We start from the raw sequence: 24,431 nt of genomic DNA on the forward strand, positions 1-24,431 counted from the left end.
AGATGTTACAATTTAAATTATAAACTATGGATACTGTTTCTAAATCCAAAGAAGTTATGAACTAGGTATCAGACATGGGCTACTGCAAGACTTCACTTTAGTTACGTACATAACTGCTTGTTTGTGGAGTTATTCTTTAATGGCTAGATCCCATAACATACATTAATCTGGTTCTATAAAAGCACTTTTAATTTAATCCTTAGTAAGCATATTACCTCTTACAAGAGCCAACATGGTGTAGCAGTTAAGAGTGACTAACTTTAGAAGAAGAAGAAGAGTTTGGATTTATATCCCCCCTTTCTCTCCTGCAGGAGACTCAAAGGGGCTTACAATCTCCTTGCCCTTCCCCCCTCACAACAAACACCCTGGGAGGTAGGTGGGGCTGAGAGAGCTCCGAGAAGCTGTGACTAGCCCAAGGTCACCCAGCGGGGGGGTGTGGGAGTGTACAGGCTAATCTGAATTCCCCAGATAAGCCTCCACAGCTCAGGCGGCAGAGCTGGGAATCAAACCTGGTTCCTCCAGATTAGATACATGAGCTCTTAACCTCCTACGACACTGCTGCTCCTTTAATCTGGAGAACTCGGTTTGATTTCCCACTCCTCCACATGAAGCCTGCTGGGTGACCTTGGGCTAGTCACACCTCTCTTAGAACTCTCTTAGCCCACATTGAGGCAGGCAATGGCAAACCACCTCAAACTTCTCTTGCCTAAAAAAGCCTAAGGGTCACTATAAGTCAGTTGTGACTTGACAGCATTTTATACCACCAAGCATATAACAACTGCACAGTGTGGCTGGAAACAAACATTTCCAAAGGTTGTCCCAAGCAGACAGCAGAAGACTTACTTATAACTTCTCATACAGATTTTTTCATCCACAGCTGTGAAGTGAAGAACGTGTTCTAAACCTGCCAGGCGTACGCTGGTCACAGTAGGGCCTCTGAAGAAATCTAAAAGGGGAAGAAGAGCAAGCATCGTTTCTAGATGACAACTTTGACAAAGCAGCTTAGATTTTTAAACACAGAAATAGTTCCCTTTACCTCAAAAGAAGCACACTTAAAATGCTGTTGCCTACATAGGGAAGTGGAGAAGGCCTCCTTAAAAAGACACCCGAGTGTGTTGAGTTACACTATAAGTGTAACTGGTTAGAGGGAGGGTTATTATCAAAGAACTCTCATTGGGCAACGGACACAAACAGGATACAAATGACTCATGTGGCTCAGGAAGTAAGGAAACCAAGTCTTGCTGGTGGCCAGAAACGGTTGGCTGCAGTTTAGGTAAAAAAATTACTAAGGGGACATTTAAAGAGGTTACAAGTATGCATGATATGGAAAAACAGGAAGATAATGTTTTCTTCTTTTCCTAAGGTACCGAATGAAGTTGATCAGCAGAAGACAGGGCAAAACAAAGTGCTTCTTTCCACTCACTGCCACACAATGTACTGATAACAAGTAGTCTTGAAGGGATTTGTGGGATACTAGCAGTAAAGTCCACTGTGGGGGAAAATGCCAATGGCTCTAGAAAGCGGAGGTGAGCAAGCGTTTCCCCCCAAAATGGGCTTTACTGCTGCTTTACCAGCCCTCCCCCCTGCTGGCATGCTTCCTACCTGCTGATGATTCCTGCTGTTGGTAAGTAGGCGAGCTTGTTGTTTGGGGTGGTGGGAGGGACAGTGGGGAATTGGGAGGGTGGTGCCAGGGCTGGCGAGGCAGTGTATGGCTTTCTGCTATTGCCCCGCTGGGCCTGGTTTGGATGTTTGTGTTGGGAGGGCAGGCAGGGGACTGACTGGGCTGCCAGGGATGTGGTGGGCCAATCACCACACAAGACTTAGTTCCACACATGGCATGGCTGGAACTGAGTCCTGTGTGGCAATTGGTTAGGAGTGAGTCATCAACTCATTCCAACCCTTAGTGAATTATGTATTCGGATTACACAAACTGATTGAAGGGGAGCTAGCATGATGCAGTGGTTATGAGCAGCAGACTCTAATATGGAGAAAATGGTTCAATTACTGAAGCCTGTTGGGTGACTTTGGACCAGTCACAGTTTTCTCAGAACAGTCTTAGCTTACACAGAGGCAGGCAATGGCAAACCATTTCTGAAATCTCTCGCCTCAAAAACCCAAAGGGAGGTGGTTGCTATAAGTCAGCTGTGACCTGATGGCACTTTTCACCACCACTAAGTACATCAACAGCTATTAGTAATCATGGCTAAAGGGAACTTCCACATTTAGAACTTCCACGTGGCTAAAGAGAACTTCCACATATCTAACTGCTGGGAAGGAGTGCAACAGGAAGACTTTGGTTTCTATGTCTTTTGAGGTTCCTTCAATGGTATCTTTGGTAATGGGATGCTAGATTAGATTGACCCTTGCCATGATCCTACAGGGTTCTCTTTTTTTTAAAATAATGTTTATTAAATTTTTCATATAACACATTAACATAGAAAAAAACCCCAATATTGTTTAAGATCCTACAGGGTTCTCTTTATGTTCATTATCCACAAAAGAATAGCAAATTGTGACTATATCACTTGATGGTTCGACAACAAAAGGTCATGCATTACACTAAATTAGCATCACCTGAACTTTTCTACTCCTGCCTTTGATAGACTGTTGACAACAGTCAGATTAGAAAAGCAGGATGTGCATTCTGCCATTAAAATCAAGCTATGGAAAACATGTACTTCTTCAAAGTCTACACGTAAAGTGTGGAATTAATTCCTGTTTCTTTGCACTCCCAAATTATAACTGTAAAAAAAATTACAATCTCACAAAAGGCAGTATAATAACTGGATTTCAGTTACACAAAAAAACTGGAAAAATATCCAAGATTCTCTGGTCTCAATGACCAAACTTGGAAACTGGCATTAAAATGAAATAGCTACTTCTTGTTACCACTGAAGTTTAAGATAAGCAGATGCTGAGACAGCAGCTACGATAAGCAGATGGTAACCTTTCAGCATTGATTTCTTTTGTTCACGCTACCCAGAAGTTTTGAAACATGAAACATTATTCATGGTATCAGGAATCTGTTTCAAAGGTCAAAGATTCCAGATACTATTTCTGCATAATCTTATTTCTGTACTATAAACAATAAAATTGGACTTTCTCTTCTAACAACTGCAGCCTTGATTCCAGTACTGGACTAGTAATGCTTTAGTATCGGTTTATAGTAACTGAGACTATACTTGGCACAGAAAAAGTACATGACACAATGCCTCTGGCACTGAAGAACACCTGCGCAACTCCTACACCTATTTTCAAGGTATGTCAAAGATAGACAGGCAAACTGTAATGAGAACTCTCTTGAGTACAGAGATATCAAAATAATATTTGCTACCTGTACTCTGAATCCATATCTTCTGAGTCAGAACAAGCCCTAATCATGCAAACAAGACTTCAAAGAAAGCTAAATAAGTACTAATATGCAATATTGTTTAGTTTGTGAACTGGACCATGATGCTTTCAGGGAGAAAACACCAGCTTTTGATACTAGTTAATTCTGATTCTTGTGGCATACCAGATCTGTAATTCAGCTTAAAGGTGAAAAATATTCACAAGGTTGAACTGATGTGTTGAGAACATGGAAAGAATGTGGCCTTGAACCAGGATGTAAGTCATGTTAATAAAAACAAGGAAAGCACTGGACACCATACAAAATTAACACACCAGGTCCAGTTCTCTTCTGGTTTCATTTTAAGATTACCGAGTCAACTATATTTTTCTTAGCATCCTTTCCTCAACATTTCAGCCAAAGCAAGTTTCTACAGGCAGCAACAATTTAGAAGAGAGCCAGAAACATGAAGGGCAAAAATGCTGCTTATCAATGTAATATGTCTGAACACTTCTTCTAGATTACTGAATTTCTAATTGGAGAATGCAGAAGAAAATATTTTCATGACATTTGAGTGCCAAATTTTCTTATACTGTGGTGGAGATTCTACATGGTTTTAGAAGTGGCATGTTCCTATGTTTAATGAGATTGGATACTAAAATGGCTTTGTTCCACCTCTTTCTCCCAACATAATCTCTGTTAGGTTTAAATACACACAGGGAGCACAATATCACCAGCTCCACCCCAAATATCCCTTTTGTTTTCCCACCACTTCCCACTCTTACACAGACAGCCATTGGTCAGCTTTAGAACGTCCTGCTTTACTTTCTAAAATGTAAAAGCTAACCACAAGTAAATAGCATTTTAGATAAAACCCTTGAGCAAACTGATCAAACTTCACACCTATACTCAGAAAATGCTAGCGTTTGAAGATAAGAGGCTTTAACACCCCAATTCTAAAGAGATGCTTTAAGGTATCTTTAAAAACATAGAATGTAGGAAAGCCAGGATGGTGTAGTGGTTAAGAGCAGCGTACTGCACTCCTGAGAACCAGGTTTGATTCCCCACATCTAAAGATGAAGTCTGTTGGGTGACCTTGGATCAGTCACAGTTCTCTCCGGACTGTCAACCTCACCTACCTCACAAGGTATCTATGGTGGGGAGAGAAAGAGTTTGTGGGGAGAAAAAGAGTTTGTAAGCTGCCTTGAGTCTCCTTACAGGAAAGAAAGGAAGGGTATAAATCCAAACTCTTCTACTTCCGCAGAATAGTTATGATCCAAGGAGTGGGAGTCGCACACACAATGGACTGTCCCAAATGCAAAAGGTTACTGACAGGAGAGGGTTCCATTCTCTCCATCCCCATTGATGCCTATGGTTTCACAAGTAGTAGTTCTGATTTGAACATCAACAACAAATTGGTGGTCAGCTCAGATTAGTTGCTTTGATCAGACTGCACTATTTCTGACCCACAACAAGAGGCTGTTGTTAACACCAGTTGTGGAAGTAATCTGCAAACACAGCAGAAGAGATTTGGCAGCTTCTTCATCTAGGTTCAGAATCAGGTCCAAATTCTCTCCACAGCCCATAATGCTCAAAAGTGACGCTGTTCCAGAATTTATCTACTAGAGGTTCAATATCTTAATATTCAAATGGAATTGAGGAAAATATGACAAATGACTGAAATATTGCCAAGATGCACTCAGAGCAAGAGAAAAATATGACCAAACAAAAAAGTGGCAATAGCAACTTGTATGCTGCCAGAATGCAATGTTGCATAAAAATAAAGAGGGGAAGTGTTGACCTTTTTTCTAAATTTCACATGCTGTGCATCTACAAGTTTCCTGACTACATACCTACAACAGGCATTTAGGCTTTAACATAAAACAATTTAAAGGGGCCCAATCCAATTTTGCTGTACTTACACAACACATTACCTCATTTTCCCAGACATGTTCACTCACTAGTCACCTGATTCCCTCAAACTTTACATTCTGTTTTTGGCTCACAAGTCAACAGAAACCTAGTTGTTTACCAAAAACACCAATGTTGTCAACAAGCTCTGATAACAGAATCCATCTGACACTTGATTCTCCTCATGTGCTAAAGGAGAATGAGGTTTTTATGAGGGCATCAACTCTTTTCAAGCTTCCTAGTGCCAAAATAGAGACAAACACAACAGAAAATATTTTTTCATTAAAGTTTCATGGTACCTCTATTGCTACAAAAAATGTCCAGTGAATCTGACAGTACTGGCACATCATGCATTATTACCTGCTAAACTGAATACTTCACCATTTGTTTTGCCTTCACATTTTGCTTAGTGCAATACAATATTACAGCATCTGCTGTGTACTTACTATACATTCAGTGACCTTATTGGGTTGCACGGTTAGAACTCACTTTGCAAAATGAACGTCCCACATGATGCCTGTAGTAGAGTCACCACCAGCGATTGTTAACAGGAAGGAAAACTGCAGCACAGATTCTTTGAGTAGGTCTCTTGCTCATTTCTCAAAGAGCACCATTGGTTCTCTTGACCAAAATGAATGGCAATGGCCAGGCACTTCGTGCGCACTTCAGAACATTAACAAAATTCTACAACAACTTTCAGAATTAGTCTGTGCAAATAAACTAAAGATCTAAATTGTCTTTTATGATTTGGCTTTCTTAAAACCCAGTACACCTATAGAAGACAGTAATTAGTTCACAATAACAACTCTCTGTCTTGAGGTTAACTTGTAGTCAATATTGAACTGATTTATCAGAAAAGAGGTTACATTTCCCCAACAGCATTATATGTTAAGATCAAGTAATAATGACTAGTTGTCATCTGAATCTCCTTCCAGAACTGCTTTCTTCCACTCTATCTGACTGCATCTAAGGCAGAGGTAAGACAATTAGGCCCCCTCCACTAGCCTGGCCAAGCCTACCTGTCATTTGGTTCCCATCTCTTGTAGTTTGAACATATAACTGCATAACCGAAGTACAGGTATACAGTTTATCTTGATATACCCTTCCAAGGAATCAAGGAGAGGGGAATAAATTCCCTGCAGAATTGCAAACCAGGAGAGCGGAATAAATCCCCTGCAGAATTGCCCAGACTTCCAAAAATCTTCCTAGTAAATTGGCATAAGCAACAAACCATGCTGAGAAAAGAAGTCCTTGAAAGGAAGAGGTACTTATTGAGCAGTGGTTCTCAAACTAGCAATTTGAGGACCTACATTTTGATGAAGACATTTTTATTGACAACCCCAAGCCCTGCCATGCTCCCTTAATGGAACAACCCACACACTAAACAGCCCTATTCCAAGAGCGAGTGAGCGAGCGAGAGCGAGAGAGAGGAGACAGACAGACACACACACACACACACACACAGAGAATTACTGCCTGGCTACAGTGGGTGATGGGCTATAAGTGGACACATTGAAACTAAATCCTCAAAAGACAGAAGTAATGCTGGTTGGGAAGGAGGAAGTCTTGAAAGACAGTTCTTCTCTTTGATTGAGTTCAATCGACCCTTGCTGACTCACTTAAAAGCCATGGGGACACACTGGATCCAGCGTTGTTACTGGAGAAGCAAGTTAATGCAGCTACAAATAAGGCTTTCTACCAACTCAGCCTAGCACATAAGATGGCCCCTTATCTTGATACAGCTAAGCTGGTCACCTGGATCCACACCACAGTAACATTGAGACTGGACTACTGTAATGCATTATATGTTGGTCTCCCCTCAAAATCAACTTAGAGACTCCAACTGGTCCAGAATGCTGTTGCTTGGCTAATAATTGGAGCTGGACCGAACACGTATATTACCTCCATTCTGCATTGGTTGTCTGTTTGTTACTGCGTACAGTATTGGCTATCATATTCAATAGCCTTCATGGCCTCTTATCTGTGAGACCACCTCTCTCCCTATGCTCTGCCATGACAGCTTTGCTGAAGTAGTAAGGGCTTCTATGGTGCCAACCTCCACATGGGCAAAATCAACAATTGCCTGTACATGTGCTTTCTCCATTGTAGTCCCTGCCTTGTAGAATGGCCTGCCCAAGGAGGTCAGGAAGGCTCCCATTCTCCTGGCTTTACACAAACTATGCAAAACTGAACTATTCAAGAGGGCTTTTCTGCACAGGTGATAGGCCTGCACTGCACAAAGTGGTTTTACAACCTTGCTTGGATAGGGACTGCAGTTTATGCTGCTGTGTATGCCTTAATTCTAAGTAGGATTCTAATATGTACTTTTTGTGTTCTTAACGTGTCATGTGAGTACTTATGCTGCACTTCTGCTCTTTCCAGCGGTCCCAGACTTCTAAAATCCTAAAATGTTGGTTACTGAATGTTCCATGTTGTTGACTGTACTGACTCACTATGTGTAATCTGCCTTGAATTCCTGTGAAAAAACCAGACTATAAATAACATAAACAAAATAAACAAGACACCTGTGTCCCATTAAGGCTTTCATCTTCAAAACAATATATTCAAGCTCTTATCAGATACATTTTACAAGCAAGTTAAAGAAAAAGATTTTCATCCCAACTACATGGTCTAAACAGTCAGGTGTCAGAGGGCAGAGGATTCTACAGGATCACAATTCAAAACCCCCTGAACAAAGATCTAATCAACAGCAGCTCTTGATTGGGGATAGACATAAAACACTTCCTCATTGGTAAATAACTTCTAAGCAGAAGACAGCTAAATAGGAAAAGGAACAAAAATCTTCCAGAGCAGCTAATAGAAAAAAGATTAGCATCACATGAAAATGGAACTTCTGGTATTCGTGAACCCTTCCCATTAGTTGTTAATGTCTATGAATTCAGAGTGACCAGAAGACAGAAAAACCATTACTACAAGACCACTAACTCTAACATGGTGTTTTAGCAAAATAATACCTTTTAGAAGGGCTTTGGAATAAAAAACATATAAACATTCCATTTGTCTGCTTGTAGAAGATTTACAGTGGTATTTCTAATCTGACTTTTGCTGCTTTCTGTATCTTAAATTGTATATAAGTAGAAATAAAATCTAGGTATTTACTTGGGACATACATTATATGGCTACATGCTTACTGGAAGCTGTCCCAGGTATTTCTTGGAGATAATTAAATGTCAACTGAAAGATGAACACTACAAATGTAGATATATAAAGATGCTTACCAATTAGAAGACTTTTTAATCTTCGATAGTCTTCACTTAAATCAAATGCATCACCCGCAAATATCAACATAGGCTTTGTTCCTTCAGAACACTTGCTATTCTGTTATAAACACATTGAAAAAAAATACTTGAGAACAATAGGATAGGTGGGAGGGAACAGGAAACAGGTTAGATCCTGCCATGCAAAACTGGAACAGGAATTTTATTATACACCATTCTGTTTGCACAAGAGATACCATGGGACCAAGCACTTATTTTTCATTTCTCATCAATGTGTACAAAAATCAAAACACTAATATAGTCATAATTTGGAGTATGCAAAACAAATTAAGGAAAATTTGGATTCAGGGTATATTGGACCTGAACATTTTTGGAATTTCCAAATTCTCATATCAGCTTGGTTGGGGTTTTTTTTTTTTTGGGGGGGGGGGGGAATCCAAACAAACAAACAAAAAACATCTTTATAGCCTATGGGGAATCTTTCTGGGGAACTCTGTTTTAAAGTAGAAGCACCAAATTTGCAACATAGTGTCTGCTGACTCTCCTTAGAAAAACTTCCAAGTTTGGTAAAGTTTGGGGAGGGAAGAGGGGGGAAATGTTCAATTTTATGGGTCCCCAAACAGGGGCTGCCCCCATCTATTTGCCACTGTTTCCAATGGAGGAAAAACAACCCAATATTTACCAAACCTGGGGGTTCTGATAAGGACAGTCACTAAAAGCTATGCTGAAAATTTGCTGCCTCTACCTTAAAAAATGGCTCCTCCAGAGCCCTGGAAAGATTTCCCATAGGCTATAATGCAAAAGATGGAGGGGTTAAACCTTAAGGCGCTGTGAAGTTTGGCACAAATATGCCAAAGCGGGGTTTTTTTAGAGGCCTTCTTCCTTTTCTGTTGCTGTAGCCAGTGATCCCAAAAAGATCTTGGGGAAAAATGAATTTTGGGGGATCAAAATTACTAGTTACAGTTTAAAAGGCCATTTTTTTCTGGCCAAAAAATGCCAGAAAACATCAGTAAGGTATTTTTTGGCTTTTTTTCACGTTGGATTTGCCAAATGCACACCCCTAGTCTAACAGCACACTCTGGGGGTGCAATATAATTTGATAAAAGGTTTACTTAAAAGAGGGTTGCTTAAATATTCCTTTCACAATACTGGCCCAAACAGGATGCAAGACAGGATACAGTCAATTTGCTTGGGTTTCCACTCATACAAGTGGTTATGTTTTAAGACTGAACAAGTTGAAATGTTCTGGGATTGCACCCAGCATCTTGGGAAAACAGAAGTCACTGATGAAAGTGGCAAAGGGACGTTCTGAAGGGACCATGAGCAGCACTGGCAGCAGGAGCTTGAGGCACACCTAGACTCTAGTCTAGAGGGCCCTGCATTCTTGCCTACTCTGCTGGGATGATCCCTGGCTCAGCAGGTAAGGAAACAAGAGGGTGGGGGCATCATAGACAGCCACAGATGATAATTTTTAAAACCCGATCAATTGAGAAGTACTCTCTGTTGTTGAAAAATATGGTTCATGGTAGAATACAGGCCCTTTCTGCATGGGGCAGGGAAGCAGCTGCACACCGGTATAAATTATAATGGTGCAGCCCCAGGGCAGTTTGCACACTCCTGTGAGGGCGGCCCCGGAGTTGCCGCGAACTGCGGAGGCGCATCGTCCCCCCTCAACTTACCTTCTCTTCCCTGAGCAGCTCAGCAGGAATGAGGGGACATGCCCCCCTGGCCATGCCAACACCTTGGAGGGTCAGAGGGCAGGAGGCATGTCCCCTCATCCCTGCAGAACTGTGCAGGGAAGAGAAGGTAAGTTTGGGGGGGCCTAAAAGAGGCGCCTCCCACCCAATGCTGTTCACTCGGCACCAGGGTGCAAAACACTGTTTTTGAAAAAACTTGCTCATTGAGCGAGTTTCAAAAACAGCGTTTCCCCACCAGTTGGGTGGTAGGGAAGCATAATACTGCGTCGTTTCAGAGACAGCAGCCATGTGAAGAGCTCCGCCGGAACAGTGTTTTTACTGTTCCTGGGGCACTGTTGCTGGCCCATGCGGAGTGGGCCACAGACAACATACAATAATACAGCAATTAATATAGATATGCAAGGGATGTCTAGCTCTTTGGCTGGAGTTAGCTTCTTCTATGATGAGGTTGCTGATATCTGGAGAAAGTCTGCCAAGTTCAGTTCTATGGGCTGTTTGCTTAGTTGCACTCACTTGACTTACATATCTGATGGTCTGGTAACTCATTCACAAGGCTGCAAACACCCATTAGCTGTGTGGCTGCTGACACTTCAGCACCATAATGAATGGCATATTCACCCAACCAAGATGTGCATGCTTACTTATCTATTACCCTGAGATACTCACCCCCTGCTAAAAACCTCATTATGTTTGTACATTTAAGGATGAATCAACGGCTGAAGGGAGCCAAAAAATAAAGCCACTAAGTGAGCAAGGAGTTCATCCTTTATTCCACTTACATATGAACCACAGTAAACAACAATGAAGTTCTTCTATTCACTAGTTCAAATGATACATGGAAGAAAATTTCTAATGAATGACTTGAGGCAGCAGCAAGCAGCCAAAAAAACCACAAATTCATTAACTATACCAGACAGCTAATTATGCCAATCAGAAGTCTGATGATCATAGTCAAGCTGAACTAAAGCTATAGCTCACAGTAAGATCCTGCAGCAACTTCCATACCTGGCTAGCAGTGTTTTAATAACCTGCTTCTGCTATATTCCATCTAACAATCTCCTGAAGCTTAAAAAAAAAACCAGATTCCAATGAAATATGGTTGAGTAAACACAGGAAAGAGCACTGCTAATCATGCAAATCTTTCTGCTTGCATTGCTGAATCAGGGCCAAGTTGAATTTAAGCAACATACTTGGTTTATGCAACACTGTACTGTTGAAAATATGGTTATTTCTGTTTGATGCCTGCATTTTTTTTCTTTTGAAGAGGCAGGTTATAACATTTACCAAAGCAATTAACTTTTAACTTGAACCTGAAATACCTTTATTGGCATACAATACAAATTCATATCCACAAAAGACTGAGATAAAATTTGAATTAAAATTAATAACTTATACAAGGAATAAATTTAAAAGAAACGTCTCCATTTAGGCAAGCTTCATTTTTGGTGTTAGTGTAAAAAACTGAGCTACCATACTAGTGATTTTTGGATCTTTATCAGTTAATAGAAATGAGAGTTGTTTCTTCTACTGTAGGAGTGGGGCATCTTGTGTGGGTGTGATCTCGACCAATTGCAGAGAGGCAGGAAATGATGAAATTCTTCCATGTACTTCCTGTGAGGTCTTGGAGTCACCTTCTTCAGTATTTTCCTGCCTCTGCAGAGAGCAGACGCGTTTTTTGGCTCTGGCAAAAAACCCTATTCGTAGTCTGTTTGTGTCAGTTTGTGTCAGTCTGTGTTTGTCTGAAGTCCTTAGAGGGGTGAGTAAGCGCGATCCGGCTTGGGGAAGAGTAGTCTAGCCGCCGCTGAAAGCAACCGCTTTCCTTCCCACCCACCCCTCCCCCACCCCTTGGCAAATAGAACGTTGGCAAATAGACAGTTAATCATGGACGCGAGGTCCTTTTCGCCTGAACGCGAAACCTTTGTTGGCTCCGCGGCGGAGCACACACGCTCCGCAAAGTCAGGCGGCCATAAAGAAGGGGGGAGAAGCTCCACTCAAACGGACGCCGCAACGCAGCGCGCGGGAAAATCTGGCGCCTCCGAGCATGCGCAGTCATCCCAACCCGCCAAGAAAAAGAAAAAGACTAAAACGGCCGGGAGTCTAGCGCCTTCCCAGGGTGCGTCCTTAACCGGAGACTCCATAGCCGACTCCTCCGGCCTTCCCAGGGCCTCGGAGCAGTCGTGCTACACCTCAAGCGGGCCCCCCGATCAACTGGTTCTTCCCTGTGCCCCTAACAGGCAAGACCCACAGGATCCTGAACGGGGAGATTCTAACACTGGGCAGTTAACTCCAGCCTCCTCCTGGATGAACGCGCCCCCTGCAGTTTTCGCTGAGTTCCTTAGAAGGGAGATAGACAAAGCTCTTGATGCAAGAGATCAAAGAACAGCTAATGCCCGCTCCTCTACTCGGTCCCATAGATCCCGCAGTCCCCACCGAGAGGACTCCGGCTCCTACAGAAGGGACCCCTTAGCCCTACCTAATGAGGAGGAAGAAGAATTATCCAGTTTAGACGGCTCTGATGGGGGAGAAAAATTCTCTGACACAGAGGAAACCCCTGAGCCAGCTGTAGAACAATCCATACAGTTCTTTAAACTGGAAGAAATCCAATCCTTAATTTCTAAAACTATCTCCGCTCTGGATTTACGCGACCCTGAGGACGCGGAAGAACAAATTCCCCAGCCTTCCATTAACGCTTCCAACAAGCCAATCAAGGGCTATCCAAAAGGCACATCATCCTACTTCCCCGCTGATAGGGAGGGCGACAAGTATTTCCCTGTTCCTGAATGCTTTGTTAAAAGGATTCATAGGGAATGGCTCAATCTCACTGCCCACAAGGGCTTGCCCCCTAATTTTAAGAAAAAATATTTGATGCCTCAGCAGTTTCACATCCTCCTCCAGAATCCTCCAGTTGATGCCCCTGTGTCCGTCCTACATTCCGGGGCACTGGTAGCCAAAGAGGGGGAGGGCAATATCAAGGACCCGCTTGATAGGTCTGAAGCAGCGCTTCGTAGATCCCATGAGTGGTTGGCGGCAGCCATCAAAACTCTTACGGCCTCCTCCACAGTGGCCAGAGCCTCCATGGTGTGGCTCAAAGTCTCCTGGAGATGATTCCAGTCGAAGCAAAAGGCATCAGAGAAGGCATCGAAAGGGTCCTTTCTGCCAATTCCTTCATAGCAGATGCCACCTTCGACGCCATGTCACTGGTAGCAAGATCCTTAGCCTCTAACATGATAGCAAGACGCAACGCCTGGATGGCAAGCGGACATACAATCTAAACACGTAGTGGCTGGTTATTCATACTATGGAGGGGCCCTATTTGGCCCTATGGAGGGGCCCTATTTGGCAAAGAATTGGACGAAGTCCTTGTCCAAACCAAAGACAACAAAAAGACGATGCCAAAATCTGTCCGGGCACCCGACAGGTCCTCTACCAACAGCAAGTTTACCTTCCGGTCCCACAAATCCTTACCCCGCACGCAACGAGACGGGCAAAGACCACACTGGCAGAATCAACATTCCTTTCGGAACTACAAACAGTCCTTCAAACAATACAACAAGCTGGGCAAGTCCTTCAACTCCAATAAGAACAAGCAATGACGATCAAAGCATCCCGGTGGGAGGCCGTCTCCAACACTTTCAGCACCGTTGGCAGGGAAACCACGTGGACAGGTGGACAAAGGAAGTCATCTCCACAGGTTATGTAATAGAATTCAACGTTATTCCACATCACCACCTGTTCATTTCGCCGCTCTCAAAGGATCCGGCCAAAGCCAGCAGAACTCTGGAGGCGGTTTCCCACCTAACCAAGATCCAAGCCATTGAACCTGTACCGACAGCGGAACGTTTCTCAGGGACATATTCACATTTCTTTACAGTCCCCAAAAGAAATGGGGACTGGAGGGCAATCCTCAACCTGAAGCGCATCAACAAATTCATTCGGGTCCCCAAATTCAGGATGGAAACCCTTCGGTCTATCACGGCAACTCTTCGCCATCAAGATCTGCTGACTTCGTTAGATCTGACCGAAGCCTATTTGCACATCCCTATTCACAACTCTCACAGAAAGTACCTGAGATTCGCCATACAGGATCAACATTATCAATTCAAGACGTTGCCATTCGGACTAGCCACGGCCCCAAGAACCTTCTCCAAGGTACTATTGGCTCCAGTCATCATGTTGAGGGAACAGGGGATACACGTCTACCCCTACCTCGACGATCTGCTGATTCGTTCACGCTCCGTCCCCAAGGCCATCGCCGACATCGAGGTAGTTCAAGAAACTCTAGCACAGCATGGCTTTATCGTAAACAAAGAAAAAAGCTCTTTCATTCCCTCCACACGGCTAGAACACCTAGGCGCAGTGCTGGACACGGTACAAGACTCCCTTTTCATACCAGAAGAGAAGGTAGAAAGAATCAGGAAAACGACATTACTAGTCATGTCCAACAGAAGATCGTCCTTGCTAAAACTGGCAAGTCTGCTGGGAACCTTCATCTCAGTAATCGACCTGACCCAGTGGGCACGTTTTCACGCGAGACCGCTCCAACGATTCCTCCGTGCATACCAGCTGGACATTATTGCCAAGAAAGACAGAAAATTGACCATGCCCCCAAGAGTCCGTCTCAGCCTTCTCTGGTGGACGAACCGCTCCAACCTCAGACGGGGAAAACGTTATCTACATGCTCATCGAGCTCAAGTCTTCACAGACGCCAGCCTTCAGGGCTGGGGGGCCACACTCAGTCAAATGTATGTCCAGGGAACTTGGTCTCTGGAAGAATCTCAGCTCCACATCAATGTGTTGGAAACTCGAGCGATCTTCCTTGCCCTTCAACATTTCCGGCCACAAATTCGTCACCAACGTGTCATCATAAGAACAGACAATGTTGCCGCGAAGATGTACATCAACCAGGGAGGCTCCAGATCAGCAAGGCTCCACTCGGAAGCAACAAAAATCCTCCAATGGGCCGAGGAGAACTTGGTATCGCTAGAAGCCCTACACATCAGAGGAGTCCAGAATCTAGAGGCGGATTGGCTCAGCAGACAGAATCTGTGCGAAACCGAATGGCGACTCGATCCACGGGTCTTCTTCAAGATATGCAACACCTTCGGCACTCCGGAGGTAGACCTGTTCGCCTCTCAGAAGAACCATCAACTTCCAAAGTTCATGACCCGACACTACCATCCACAGGCAGTAGCAACGGACGCCCTGAACGCGATATGGCCTCCAAATCTTCTCTATGCATTCCCTCCTTTTCCCCTGATCCCTCGGCTCCTGCGCAGGATCATATCCGAAGGCGCCTTGGTGATCCTTGTAGCCCCCAGATGGCCCAGGAGACCCTGGTTCACCACCATCCTGGAACTGGCCATCGCAGAACCACTGACTCTGCCAATCACTTCCGACTTCCTGACGCAGGGCCCCATCATTCATCCCGATCCCGCTTGGTTCAAGCTGACCGCATGGCTCTTGAACGGGCAAACCTCAGGATAAAGGGGTACTCGGAAGAAGTCACATCTACAATCTTAACAGCCAGACGCAGGTCGACGGTCAATATCTACAACTGTTCATGGAAGGCCTACGTCAGGTGGTGCCATCGCAAACGACTCGATCCCACGGAACCATCCATCACCGTTATCTTGGAATTCCTGCAACAGGGCTACTCAATGGGACTCAAGTGTTCCACCTTACGCAGACAATTGGCAGCTCTTGCTACCGTCATCCCTTGTGTGGGCGACACCCCCACACCAGACATCCGGACGTTCTGAACTTCCTAAGAGGGGTAAAATTGTCCCAACCTGCGGTAGTCCACAGGTTCCCCTCTTGGCGCCTGAACGCTGTCCTGTCGGCACTCACTAGGTCTCCGTTCGAACCCATTCAAACTGTACACATCAAATGGGTAAGAATGAAAACGTTATCTTAATTGCAATAACATCGGCCAGAAGAGTGGCTGAACTTCGCGCCCTTTCAATAAACTCAAAATTCTGCGTGTTCCATAAGGATAGAGTATGTCTTCGTACAGATCCAACTTTCATTCCGAAGGTTAACTCCCCTTTCCACGTGCGCCAGGAGATCGTCGTTCCCAACTTCATGCCGAACCCCTCTCATCCCAAAGAGAAATCGTGGCACACATTGGCCGCGCGACGGGCCTTAAAAACATACATAATAAGAACGGAGGAGTTACGCAAATCAGAGAGTATGTTGATCAACATTAGCCCGCCCAACTTGGGAGCGCAAATGTCCAAGGCAGCAATCAGTAGTACCCTGAAAGCCTGTATATGCGAAACATACAAAGCTTCTGACTTACCGGTCCCTCAGGGAGTCACAGCTCACTCAGTGCGCAATGCTGCGACCAACGCAGCCTTCCGAAATCATGCATCGGTGGAAGACATCTGCAAAGCTGCCACCTGGTCTTCCATTTCCACCTTCATACGTCATTATAAAATTCGGTCCCTGGCCTCGGCAGAATCAGCCTTTGGCAAAAGGGTACTGGAAAGTATCATCGGGGACTAATGAAACCCACCCGAATTCGGGACACTGCTCGGGGAGGTCCCACACAAGATGCCCCACTCCTACAGTAGAAGGATCCATTGGATACTCACCGTGAAGGGTCTTTCTACTGTAGGTAAGTGGGGCATCTTGGCCCTCCCTAGTTCCATTTGTTTCCCGATGTTACTCTCTCAGTTATCAACTAAATTCATGTTTTCAGACTGTTCAACGTTTAGGGTTGTCGTTGTTGTCGTCACTGTTCTAGTGATCCTAGTTATTGCCGAGCCGTTGTTTTTCCTTCCGTGTTTTTGGTTATATGTTCCTGTTACTTAAGTGCTATACTACTATGCCAGGCGGGGGTACTGAAGAAGGTGACCCCAAGACCTCACAGGAAGTACATGGAAGAATTTCATCATTTCCTGCCTCTCTGCAATTGGTCGAGATCACACCCACACAAGATGCCCCACTTACCTACAGTAGAAAGACCCTTCACGGTGAGTATCCAATGGATCCTTTTGATCCATGTTGTTTAAGGCTGTACTGAGATGGACTTCAGGATCAATTAATTTCTTACACAGATCCCTATAGTGATGACACTCGAAAAGAATGTGAGCAATTGAGCCTGGCGTTTCTTTCCTCCATGAACATAAATGTAGAGCATATGGAATCAAAGGAATCTCCCAGAGAGCACCAATGATGGGAAGGAGTTTGTCCTGACCACCATAAATGCCTGCCTGTTAGTGGGTAGATCCAAGTCAGTTAGATAGGACTAGTTGGAGTTGAGATCACATTGAGTACCTAGAGCAAATTCTTGATTTATGTGGATATAGTGTTGCTATGGGGCACTGGTTGAACTGGTGAGAGCTCAGAAGGTATGAACAATCATTTTGTGGTATATAATCATATGGCATCTCTTCACTGTTTAGTCCAGTTACAGGGGGCTCAATTTGCATTCTAGACTGCAATCTACTCATTGGTAAACTTTCCTTCAATAAATCAAGTTCTTGTTTGGCCCTTGTTTTCCAGGTCATCTTCCAGGAGCAGCAGTGGCGTAGGAGGTTAAGAGCTCATGTATCTAATCTGGAGGAACTGGGTTTGATTCCCAGCTCTGCCACCTGAGCTGTGGAGGCTTATCTGGGGAATTCAGATTAGCCTGTACACTCCCACACACGCCAGCTGGGTGACCTTGGGCTAGTCACAGCTTCTCGGAGCTCTCTCAGCCCCACCTACCTCACAGGGTGTTTGTTGTGAGGGGGGAAGGGCAAGGAGATTGTCAGCCCCTTTGGAGTCTCCTACAGGAGAGAGAGGGGGGATATAAATCCAAACTCTTCATCTTTTGGCTGGCTTGAACGGGCAAGCATTGGAAACAATGGTAATACAGACTCATTTTTAAATACTTGCATGGGAAAATTCCCCTTGACGCTAGAAATGCTTAGATGAAACAGAGTTGATGATATGTGTGCTGATTTAAAAGTCAGAATAACCTGAGTCTGATTTATATTATTTAGGATTTCCACAGACAGCAGGTCAATTTGCTTCACCACACTCTTTAACAATGCTCTTAGGTGGTTTTTGGCAAGCTGCTTGAAATTCCAGGCAGGCCAACATCCTCTATAGTTACATATAGCCAGAATTTCTTTAAAGAGAGCACAAGCTGGCTGGGCCTTGCTGTCTCCTTGTAACAAGGAGGAGAAACATTGTTTAATTTTTTAGTTCTGGTAGCTAAGGTTTATCAGCTGTGGCTTCTGCTCTATTTCAGTCGACATTTGCTTAGTTACAAAATCCATTTTAAAATTAAGAGTTTTTAGTTAATTATAGAGAAACTCTACAATCTTTGCTACAAACTGGAGCGGATTGAATGTTTCAAACAGGGATTCGTCAGCACCCCCCTCCTTATCAGGAAGTCAAACTTCCTTGTTGCAGGGGTTTCTTCATCTGTCAGAGTTAACAGTATTTCCTCATGCAGAGGACTCACCATTGTCATCTGCTAGAACAGAAAAACAGTTTGAGATAGGAACTTGTACTACATAAAAATATCCGATCTTTGATTGCTTAGTTGGAGGAGTGTGATCCTCAGAGTCTCTCAAACGCTTTTGAAAAGCCATATTGAGCAGCACAGTAAATATCTTCTGAAGATATTTCTAACTCAGTCAAAATAACCACAAGTTCACTAGACTGGGATATCTACTGTAGTCCAACAGCTTGAAGAATAAACAAGAGCAAAGAACCTGATAGTAAAAGTCTGTTTTATCTACCACATACCTGGCTCTTTTCACAGCTGCTTACTGAACAACGCCATCTGGAGACAAATTCTACTAAGTGTCCAGAGACATGCAACTTTCTGCAGAGGGGTTTGGTTAAAGTGCAATTAACTTATATACATTTTTGAAAGAATGAAAAGCAGTTTCTTGCCTCCAAAGTTCCCTTTTCCTGGTTATCTATTCTGAAGTGTGGATAATGAGCAGCTATAAAGCTGTTTGCTACATTTCTATTCCACTGGAAATTGTACATCTGCCGCACTGATACAAATTGAACAAGGGGGCTCATTTATCTGAAATGCCCCTGCACCTAGAGAACCAGGTGCTAAGGAAAAGTGGCCTAGCGTAATCTACTTCCCAATTTGTTGCACAAATTGTGTTTTTACAGAGGATCTTTAATCATGACAGCCTCTATTTATTTATTTATTTATTTATTTATTTATTACTTAAACTTTTATACCGCCCCCATCCCCGAAGGGCTCTTTACCAGAATTTGAAGTCTGATAACCAAGACCATTTCAGTAAGAGATAGGCCTTACTTATAAGTGTTTTTCAAAAGGCAAATTAAGCTTTGTTGAAATGTTCTCACCCATCTTAATTTCAACTTCTAAAATAATTCTTACTTTCAAATGTAAAGGTACAGAACATAGAAATTAAGTCTTCTATTTAATCCCGCAGCTCTGGATTTGACCCAAAACACTGCTTAGTGTGGGACTCCTCCCACTTAAAAACAGTGTGGGGGCAATATGCAGATGGGGGGCAAGCAACAATCCCCTTCCTTTCCTCCACCAATGCAGTTGGAGAGGCACTTCTGTCAGTACTGGTAAATCAGGACATTTTTTAAAATTCTGAAAAAAATATTTCTGTCAGTGACCGATTCCTATACTATTTATAGAGCAAAGGCAAACAGCACATATATTAGGCAAATTTACACATTTTATTCCAAGCCCTAATGATAATTTTGGTGGCAACACCCTAACCCTTTCATTTCAGCAAATGAACACCTAATAATCAACTAACAGTTATCAGGGGTCAGTGCTATCAGTCACAGACAAGGAAAGGGATTTGGTTGCCATAGTTGATAGTTCCATGGGAATGTTAACTCAATGCATGGCAGCTGTGATTGTCATGTCCTTATATAAAGCAGTGGTGCAACCGCACTTGGAGTACTGTGTTCAGTTCTGGTCGCCACATCTCAAAAAGGATATCAAAGAGATAGAAAAGGTGCAGAGAAGGGCAACAAGGATGATTGAGGGACTGGAGCACCTTCCTTTTGAGGAGAGGCTGCAGCGTTTGGGACTCTTTAGTTTGGAGAGGAGACGTCTGAGGGGGGATATGATTGAAGTCTATAAAATTATGCATGGGGTAGAAAATGTTGACAGAGAGAAATTTTCTCTCTTTCTCACAATACTAGAACCAGGGGGCTTACATTGAAAATGCTGGGGGGAAGAATTAGGTCTAATAAAAGGAAACATTTATTCATGCAATGTGTGATTGGTGTTTGGAATATGCTACCACAGGAGGTGGTGATGGTCACTAACCTAGATAGCTTTAAAAGGGGCCTGGACAGATTTATGGAGGAGAAGTCGATCTATGGCTACCAATCTTGATCCTCCTTGGTCTGAGATTGCAAATGCCTTAGCAAACCAGGTGCTCGGGAACAGCAGCAGCAGCAGGCTGCCATTGCTTTCACATCCTGCATGTGAGCTCCCAAAGGCATTTGGTGGGTGGCAGAGTAGCAGAGTGCTGGACTAGATGGACTCTGGTCTGATCCAGCTGGCTCTTTCTTATGTTCTTATCACTGACTAATTGATATTACTTAAAAGTAGCTTACCTTGATGTCACGAAGACGTACAAGCTTCTCAATGCCCAACTCAACCATATCCAGGACATGATAATCATACATACGACCTATCAAAGTAAGTTAAATGTCCTTAGCGAAAGTGTTCAGGACATATTTGTATTTTGGAAGTATATGTAACAGAATCACAGCTTATGTGCACATAACTCATGAAACATACCACCATTTGCATGAATCAAAACAATGCCAGTCTATTTACATACCACCATTTGCATGAATAAAAGACAATGCCTATACAGCTGATTAGCTTATTGTGGCTGATAAGCCATATATTTGGAAGATAAAGGCAGGGTAATGTTTTAAATAAATAAGGTGGGAATTTTGGCATTACAGAACTCTTGAGTGCCAGCATGGCTACAGATTTCAACTTGAATTACTCCTGTGTCCCTCATTACTGTGTAACCTTAGTCAAATCTCAAGTTCAGCCTCAAATTTCCCAGAATGTTGTTGCAATGGTAAACATGTATAAAAGCAATTTACACATGAGGAGTGATAAGAAAAAACACAACATGAAAGTACAACCCCTCTCACAAGCAAAACCTATCGATAACAAGTGACTAAGTGCTGTGCTAGGGAACAAGGTGAGGTTAAGAAGATGCTATCTAAAAACCTGAAATTTCAAACACACTATCAGTCCTTTTCCTCAAGTTTTGTTCATTGGGAGAAAAAAGCCTAAGCTGAAATTTTCAGGATTCCACATGGCTACCAGCCACATGTTTCTCACCCTTGTTTTTAATGCATCTTTACTTCATTCCCACCCATAAAAATAAACATATTACCAATGATCAGATTATGTGGCCTCTTCTTATTATGTGATCCAAACAGGAACAAAGAACAGTCAGACTTCTTGGAAAAAAATTCCTGTTAAGAAGAGACGCTATCTTGAAACATGTTGAACACACACAAACACACACAAAGATCACTAATGGTCAAGTGTTTACCCATACAGACATTCTACACATTCCTGCCATGTTTCAATGTATTTGCTATACATTTGACCATTGACAAGTACTGTCACCACACCAATCATGTTCTTGTCTAGGCAACTGATCACTGGTATGCTAACCCACACAGTGAACACACTTAAATTTGACAGAGTGTCCACAGAATGACTGTGTCATGTTTGATTCTGTCCTAAGTAGAGAACCTAACTACTGTGTTTTAAAGTATTATCTATATTATTTCTAAAATGAATCAGACAATTAAAATTAGTTACAATTGTAAACACAGACCCATAATAAATAACTGTAAAAACATGGACCAGGACCCAGAAAGGCACATAGGCAAAACATTTTCCTGCGCTAGGAGAATGCATACATTTCTTAACATTAAAAGCACTCCACAAAGTGCTGCTCTTCAGAGCATCCAGGGAAGAATGCAATTGCATAATGAACCTTAAAATCCCCTATACACATATTGTTATGGGCCTCAACCGTAGATATATCATAGCCCAATAAAGATCAGTACTAATAAAATTCCATAAAGCCCAGTGTTGTCTTCCAAATAATGCATTCAGACTCCCTCTCCTCTTTCTTCATGTAGAATCAAGTACAAACCCCAATTCCAACTACCATGACATAGTATGGGGTTGCCTATACTTTTTAAATAGAATATATCTGCCTGAGCAGTTCAATCAGAGAAGGTTCAGAAATTTGATTATGTTGGGCAGGGTACAGTAGCGTAGTGCCCAGGGGACATGGGGGGGCGTCTTACCCCAGGTGCAAGCCGGTGCAGGAGCGTGGGAGCAGGGCATGTGGGAGCAGTCGCCCCTTGCTATGGCTCTGGCAGAGTATATGGGGAGGCTGAATTTTATTACAAGCCTGAGCTAAGAATGGGGCAGGCCATAAATCAGGGCAAGGGAGTTACACAGCGCCTGTTTGTAAGCCATAATTCCTGTGAGGTTCATGTGCAGTTTTTTCCATGGAAAAACTACTGTATTCTTATCTAGCATCCTCCAAACAGCATATTTCATTTGTCTATGAACTTGGAGTACACTCTTTCTAGTGTACACATGTGCATATCTTCATGTTCTATTTTATTACAAAGAAGTGAATCTAAAGCAGTGATGGTGAACCTTTTTGAGACCGAGTGCCCAAATTGCAACCCAAACCCCACTTATCTATCGCAAAGTGCCAACCCAGCAATTTAACCTGAATGCTGAGGTTTTAGTTTAGAAAAAATCGGTTTGCTCCCTCTACCTCCGCCCCACCCACTCGAGCAGGGGCCAGTCTGCTCAAGCCTCCAGCAAGTCCTGTGCACACCGCTCTGTGCCTCTCTAGCATCTCTGCCTCCTCTGCACACACCCCCCTCGGGCAGCAACCACCCGGAGCATAGGCACCAGGCCTGCCAGCTGAGTCTTCCCTGCTCACCGTGGTGCACGCACGTTGTGTTCAGTGGCCCAGACCAGCCTAGATGTGTGTGTGTGTGGGGGGGTGATTTTCCACCCCCCGCATGACAAACTCTGTGCGTGTGCCCACAGAGAGGGCTCCGAGTGCCACCTCTGGCACCCATGCCACAGGTTCGCCATCACTGATCTAAAGGATTGTCTCCTCTACTATAACTTCACTTAGAAGCAAAGAAGAACAGTGCAGTGGATTTACTCTACAAGAAAGAAACCAACAACATATTGCCAAAGGAACTGCTTGCCTAAACTGTATTTATTTTAACAGAATCCAAAATTCATCTACACGTACACTCAATTCCATACATTATGGAATACTTTGAATTGTGTTTTTTGGTTTACTTTCATGCAAACAAGGCCACTTTCTTGCTCTAAAGGAGACAAGTGTCTTTCATACTCACCAATGACATTTGATCTTCAAAGGGTCTTGTAATGTTTTTTCTGAAGAAGAGACGACAGCTTAATTCCTCCCTCTGTTCTAGCACAACATGACTGCAAGCTTGACTTTGCAATTTTAGAAATGCTGTACTGAAAAGTCCTACTTAACCCATCAACATAAGAACTGAGTGGGACAGGTAAATCATGCACTGTGTCTAAAACTACATATATCCAAGGATGTGAATATTTTCCTTAACCTCAGTTATGATAGAACTTTTTTATTTTTAAAGGATAAATAGAAAATTACGCACTTCTGCAAGTCAACCCAAGCAGGCCTACTCAGAAGTAAGTCCCATTTTAGCCAATGAGGCATACTCCAAGAAAAGAGCTTTTAGAACTACAATCTGTCACAAAGAACCACCATACCTATATGAACCTACTCAAACCTGTGATAATCTTCTGAGGCCCCTTCAGATGCCCCTGCTTTCAATGTGAAATTTAATGAATTTTGTAAGCTACCCTGAACTTGCTTTAAATATATAAATGGAGAGCTCTAGTAGAACTAATTACTAAGTCCTGATAAGCGATTGTACGTTTCTTTTCTCTTAATAGCCATATTTGATCTGAACAGATCAGAATAATATTTCTAATCAAAGATACCTGAAGTTTAGTATACTCCCTCTGTTGTAAGTAACATTCTACTTGTTTGATAACATGAGTGATCCAAATAATTGTACTTAATCTGGAGAAACAAAATATCTATAGCTATTCCTAAACATGCCTAATAACATAAGACTGTGGAAAACATCACTTACTTTTTATATAAAACTCCAAATGGTTTTTTCAGAGCATACTACAAAAAAGAAAAAGAAAAAGGA

The 24,431-nt window shown here is 43.0% G+C and overlaps 1 protein-coding gene across 2 annotated transcripts in view; it reads right to left on the minus strand.

Moving 5' to 3' along the window:
• Window positions 1-24,431, minus strand: part of RPF2 (ribosome production factor 2 homolog) — a 33,028-nt gene that overhangs the window by 6,957 nt on the left and 1,640 nt on the right. For both annotated transcript variants that reach the window (XM_048492683.1, XM_048492692.1), the window contains exons 3-8: window positions 24,369-24,406; window positions 23,577-23,616; window positions 21,554-21,635; window positions 20,748-20,824; window positions 8,479-8,578; window positions 844-946 (exon numbers count right to left, since the gene is read on the minus strand). In XM_048492683.1, the coding sequence (XP_048348640.1) occupies window positions 844-946; window positions 8,479-8,578; window positions 20,748-20,824; window positions 21,554-21,635; window positions 23,577-23,616; window positions 24,369-24,406 (440 nt within the window). The remainder of the gene's footprint in view (window positions 1-843; window positions 947-8,478; window positions 8,579-20,747; window positions 20,825-21,553; window positions 21,636-23,576; window positions 23,617-24,368; window positions 24,407-24,431) is intronic.

The sequence above is a fragment of the Sphaerodactylus townsendi genome, linkage group LG01 (assembly GCF_021028975.2).
Source record: "Sphaerodactylus townsendi isolate TG3544 linkage group LG01, MPM_Stown_v2.3, whole genome shotgun sequence".
Lineage (NCBI taxonomy): Eukaryota > Metazoa > Chordata > Lepidosauria > Squamata > Sphaerodactylidae > Sphaerodactylus > Sphaerodactylus townsendi.